Source organism: Chaetodon auriga, chromosome 12 (assembly GCF_051107435.1).
Source record: "Chaetodon auriga isolate fChaAug3 chromosome 12, fChaAug3.hap1, whole genome shotgun sequence".
NCBI lineage: Eukaryota > Metazoa > Chordata > Actinopteri > Chaetodontiformes > Chaetodontidae > Chaetodon > Chaetodon auriga.
The window spans coordinates 21,572,718-21,578,717 of record NC_135085.1 but is presented as its reverse complement, the minus strand read 5'-3'; the positions used below and the strand labels follow the sequence as shown (position 1 = coordinate 21,578,717).

Sequence of the window (6,000 nt, the reverse complement as noted above, 5' to 3'; positions counted from 1 at the left end):
TGCTTTTCCAGGCCTGTGAACAGGGAATTTCCTCTTGATGTCTCCTTGGAGATCAGTTCCATCATTTCCAGGCCCTAAAACAGTGGCATGTAAAACAATGGTGGGCCTGAAAGCTGCTACTGTTCAAGCCATGGAAATATAGCTGCCATTCCTGCAGAGACCCTGTGAGACGAAGCTGGAAAACACAGGTTTCATTATCTTTCTGGGCCTGAGAAAAGCAGCCGCAACATACCTGGAGAGCGTATGAGGAGACCTTGATCTGATCATAGGCCTCAGAAATATTTTCAATTTCTGTCTTTTTAAGATATCATCAATATAGATATGAAAAATTCAAATGTTCCTAAAAATTTAGAGACCTTATTTTTGGTTTCTGGTCAAAAATTTCTGAGAATGATAAATGTAAATGGGTTTTTTTTTTTTTTTGGCCAGATTTCTGCCTCAACATTGTGCATGAAGATGATGACTAACACCACAAACTAGAAGGGACAGAAAAACCAAACTGTGTCTTTAGCTCACTGCATTTTGTTTTTTCCGTGGCCCCTCAGCTCTTTCTGCCCCGACAATGACCCAGGCCGGCCCCAGCTACCTGAAAACCCACTTTTCTTTTGAGCTCTAATTTCACTCACCGTGGGAAGTTGTAATTACGGCGTTGGGTTACCGGAACGATCAGCACTGAGCTGCTCACTCTGTCCCGTTCTCAGAGGTCTGAGCCAGGACCAGTAGATCCAGTCGTGGAGGCCAGGAATGACTGGGCAGAAACAGTCGCTGGACTATCCATGGATGCTAATCTGTGAGTGCTTTTCATCTTGACCAAGATCACAGACTGACTCTGGGTTTACACAGGATGGAGAAACAGACATAAAAGTGGAAAGTCCTTGTGCAGATAGTTTAAAGATATATTTTGGTACCACTTTTAAGAGCAAACTAAAATGAAATGAGTTTCATGGAGAATCAAGACAGATAAACAAGTGTGTTGTACTAACAGCTGATCTGTACTTTCATGCATAAGGAGCATTACGAATGGGCATACTTACACGGTTTTAAACACGTCAGATGTTCTTTTGCTGTTTTCTGTCAATAAAAGAACCTTTGGGCGTCTTTGTTTTTGAGGTAAATACAGACAGTGAGGCCTCAGGGCTCAGGCTGAGAGCCCTGCTGAACATCAACACAGCGCCATCCAGTGACAGGGACGGAAACTACCGTTCACCAGCCAAATGAAGACACTGACTTCACTGAGATGTGTCCATGAATCTGCTAGTAAAAGTGCACCATGTTAAAGATAGAGCTGGCATAGATTCAGACCAAGGCCAGGGAAGTCCACAGCGGTCACGTCTTGTCCAGGCTCTGATGGACGACCGATGGCCTCATAAATGTCCTGTCAGGGAGAGCAAACAGAGTCAGAGGATAAAACACGCCACTAACGAGAGTCTGATTTACAGTGGACGGCTGTAACGATGTGAAAGACAAACAAGTGAGCAGAGGACAGCAGCCAATGACAAAGGCTGAGGGACGGGTGGGACGGACCCATCCGACGGTCTGTCTGCACCACACTGTAAAGATGTTTGTCCAAACAGTAAATAACGCTGCAAAGCCTCTGCTGTGCAATCAATCTGTGCTTTATTTGATTTCCTATGGCAGGGGCCTTAGATGCACTGAGATATAGGGGCCAAAGTACTATCTAGAAAAGACATTTTTAACAGAGATGTGGACTTTTAGAAACAGTGTTGAGTCTGAAAACCACATAGAACGCAGAATATCTTGAAAATTAATTAAATAACAAAAATCTGATACATATTTCACAATAAATTAGATAGAATATAAAGAGAATAATGAAGATTCATGAAGCACAAACACTCTAAAAGATGATATAAGATTGATATTTTCACTCTGTTTCTCTTGTTGTGTTTATGTGGATCAGAGGAGATCTACATAAAATTTAATGTAATATTGATGTATATACATTTCACGTGTAAAACTATTCCTTTTCATTGTGCATTTATTTTTTTCTACGTCTCCTTTATCCTTTATTTTTGCTACTACTGCTGTCTGTAACAACATGATTTCCCTGGTGTGGGATAAATAAAGTTATATCTTATCTTGTCTCTTATGTTAATTTGGGTAAACTTTTCTGTATATGTGTTTTTATGTGTGTATACAGCTTGATTGATGTATATATGAAATACACATGCAGGGTTTCTGTTGTCTCTTTCTTTTTCCTATTATCATATTATGTTACTATGATACTACTTCAACTACCATTACTACTGCTACTACTATTAAACTGTCTAATTAACAACCAAAGATTTTCACTTACACAACAGTCAATACTGGAGAATTTGCTGTGAGAAAAAAAAAACTGAGGTTACTTTATTTCCAGGTTGTTTCCGGCTCTAACAGGCGCTCAGTGTCTGTAGGTGTGTATCTCTTGGGCTTCAGGTTCCCAGGTAATAAATTTAAGATGTTAATTTATGAGAGCACAACAGAGAAGTTTAAATTGACACCCAGACGAAGGACTTCTCTTCTCAGGACAGCAGGATCCAACACAGGACCAGGTGACACACCTGTCCTTCAGGTAAGACACAACTTTAGATTTCTGTTATAGGAGATGGTCTTAAAATGTATAAATCAAGAGAAACATATTTAGATTTCTGCATGACTTCATGATGTCTTACAGGAATTTTCTGCTGTTACAACACAGACTAAACGCAGCCATGACAGTTTCTTACACCCTTGAAGTGGCCAATGTGAGATTTGGTGGCTTCTCCAAGCTTCTGTTCAGGTGGAAGGGAAGCATCTACAGGCTGCTTTACAAAGAGCTGCTGGTGTTCTGTGGGGTTTATTTGTTTTTCAGTTTGTTTTACAGGTACATTTCATGCTTTAATTCTGCCGTTTGCTACAGTATGATATGAGTGTTTGCAGCTGTCAGCTGAAGTTTTCTTTTCCTCACAGGTTCGTGCTCACATCACGGCAGCAGGATCTATTTGAGCGCGTCGCTCTTTACTGTGATCAGTTCACCAACACCAGCTTCATCCCAGTTCTGTTTGTACTGGGTGAGTCTGACTGAACTCCGTCCTGACAAACATGAAACGTGAAGATGAGTCACCATAATTCATTTTGTTTCGTCGCAGGTTTCTATGTGACCATGGCCTTTAATCGGTGGTGGGGTCAGTACACCAGCTTCCCGCTGCCTGATAACCTGATGATGGTGGTGTCTGGGAACGTCCACGGGGCAGACGAGAGGGGTCGTCTGCTGCGTCGGACGCTCATGAGATACGCCAACCTGTCTTCAGTTCTTATTCTCCGCTCCATCAGCACCAGAGTTCACAAGCGCTTCCCAACTTTGGAGCACATAGTGGAGGCTGGTAAGAGCAACAGTGGAGAGAAATCAAGCATATGGTCACTTTATGTGAGCTTTTCCAAGACTTATTACATCTAATTAACATATTTCTCTTTTTACTGCACCTCTCTAACACCTGAAGTTCTTATTAGTTGCTCTGTGCAACATGGTTTTGCTGGTTTAAAGTACAGAAATTTAAGTTAGCCAGAAAAAAACATAAAGTAGTTCAACCAGCTGCTATTGACTATAAACCTTTTTCATGCTTGCTTATCTGAAAAATTAAAATAACAATAATAAATTTATTTATGTGGTACTTTTCAAAACAAAGTTACAAAATGCTTTACACGGTTGAACCAGGATTAAAACATTTCATGACTGCATCAATGAAAATAAAATCACACAAGTAAAGTAATACTGAAATAGAAAGGAATAAAGCCACAACAATAATGATGATACTAATAATATAAGCCATGCTGGAAAGACATTAGTGATTGTGCAGCCTCAGATCTTCAGGCACGATGTTCCATAGCTGAGAGAAAGGCTGCGCTCTGGCTCATAGAGGATCCCTGAATCACAAATTTTTATTACATCCATCCAGTTTGCCCCAAAGTGTTGAATCTCTGTGCAGGATTCATGACGACACACGAGCTGAAACACTTTGAGTCTCTGCACTCTGATTTCAACAAGTACTGGATGCCCCTGACTTGGTTCTCAAACCTGGCGTCCAGAGCGAGAGAGGAGGGTCGAGTGAGGGATGACATCGCTTTGAGACTGCTGATGGATGTGAGTGTTTACTTTACGAGAAGGAGAAATGTGGAAAATTCACTTTGAATCCTGACTGTGCCATCTGAAGCTCCAGCCTGCCTCCAGTTTCTGTATAACTATAAATGTATCACATGTGTTTATAACCGCAGGAGCTGAATAAGTACAGAGCCAAGTGCAGCCTGCTGTTCCACTATGACTGGATAAGCATCCCTCTGGTCTACACTCAGGTCGGATCAGGAGCTTGAAGGGGATTGCACATGTCTCTGACGGGCATTTAGCTTCGTTATGTTTGGTTTGGAAATACACTCATACTTTTATATTTATAAAATTCATCACAAGACTTGATCACTGCCTTGTGTCTTTTACCTTTGCAGGTAGTCACTATAGCAGTTTACTCCTTCTTCGCTTTCTGCGTGATTGGCCGACAATTTCTGAACCCTGAGAAAGGCTACAAGGGTCACAATGTGGACATGTACGTTCCTGTTTTCACCCTGCTGCAGTTTTTCTTCTACACCGGCTGGCTCAAGGTGAGACAGCACATTCGTGCTTCACTTGTACTGAACAGATTTTGTTTTGGGTTTTGTCATGAAAGAGGGATTTAATTTCCATTGTGCAGGTGGGGGAGCTGATCATCAATCCATTTGGAGAGGATGACGATGACTTTGAAACCAACCAGCTGATTGACCGAAACATTCAGGTTCAAGCTTCTCTCCTATGCAGCTGCTCAAAACACCCAAAATATGTGCTAATGGCAGTCATTTTAATTCTGTTTCTGTCCTTGTAGGTGTCAATGCTGGCTGTAGATGACCTGTACCAAAACCTGGCTCCGATTGTGAAGGACAAGCACTGGGCGCAGAGACATTTCTCCATCCCATACACTCTGTCGACAGCAGCAGAGACTCTCAAACCGGCCTTCAAAGGCTCCACCTTTGACATGAGGTGAGTTTTACCATTTATGTTTCAGTGCCTCTTGTTGCTGCAAAGACCTGAGCTCATTATGTCTGCCATGTTTGCAGGATGAGCGCGGACGATCTTGAGATTCATCAGCCTGAAGACACTCCCACAAAGAAACAGTTTTTAGCTCCTCAGGGCTCTCTGGGCAATGGTCTCGACAGACTCCTGCAGAGAGGGAAAGGCACCCTGCGAGGTGGGAGCCTCCCTTCTCTATTGGATGTCTTATCACACTCAAATGAGGAAGATGATGCTGATGCTTCCCCTGAGGATGACATCAATGCCACCAACCACAAAGAACATGAAACGGCATTCCTTAAAATTGTAGTGGAACAACACGAGTGAAGATGATACTTATTGTGATTGAACCACTGTGTGTTTCTGAATCAACTCTTATTGTATAACATCTTTTTTGATTTGACACCTCTAAATTGATTTGAGAGATAAAACATATTTGTTCTTATTATGCATGTTTGAAAATGAAAATGATTATTCAGCACTTTAACCTTTTGTTAATGAGAATATAGTATTTTCTAAACCTTGATGATCTCAATGTTTGTTTGTTTTTTTTGCCTGTCTGCTGCAGTCATCCACACGTGTCATTTCATTTCATTCACCTTAATCAGCCAAGTACATGTCATAAACAAGGGAGTCCCCTCAGACATTACAGCAGCTACACTGATGCAAAGGACCGGTCACACATTTTCTATACAGTATAATGTGCATTCATGGATTATCATTACTGATGCCTTAATAAAGCTAACAAGATATATATTTTATACAATGATCTTATGTATTATAAGTAACATTTTTTTGGCAAGCAGCTACGTCTATGGCTGTGAAATCCTTGTAGTGGTATACAGCCCGCAGGGCCAGTACAGACTGCAGTGTGGGTGGTATGCGTTTACGTGAATCCACGTGGTCTGCCTGCTCACCAGAAACAGCAC

At 41.6% G+C, this 6,000-nt stretch overlaps 1 protein-coding gene across 1 annotated transcript; it reads left to right on the top strand.

Annotated features, from left to right (window-relative positions):
* The first annotated feature begins 2,711 nt into the window (after positions 1-2,711).
* best4 (bestrophin 4) lies at positions 2,712-5,398 on the top strand. Its single transcript, XM_076745089.1, has 9 exons — positions 2,712-2,863; positions 2,950-3,050; positions 3,129-3,362; positions 3,966-4,120; positions 4,252-4,329; positions 4,477-4,629; positions 4,719-4,799; positions 4,887-5,041; positions 5,119-5,398. Exons 1-9 carry the CDS (start codon positions 2,712-2,714, stop codon positions 5,396-5,398), a joined length of 1,389 nt encoding a protein of 462 aa, XP_076601204.1.
* Positions 5,399-6,000: the final 602 nt, after the last annotated feature.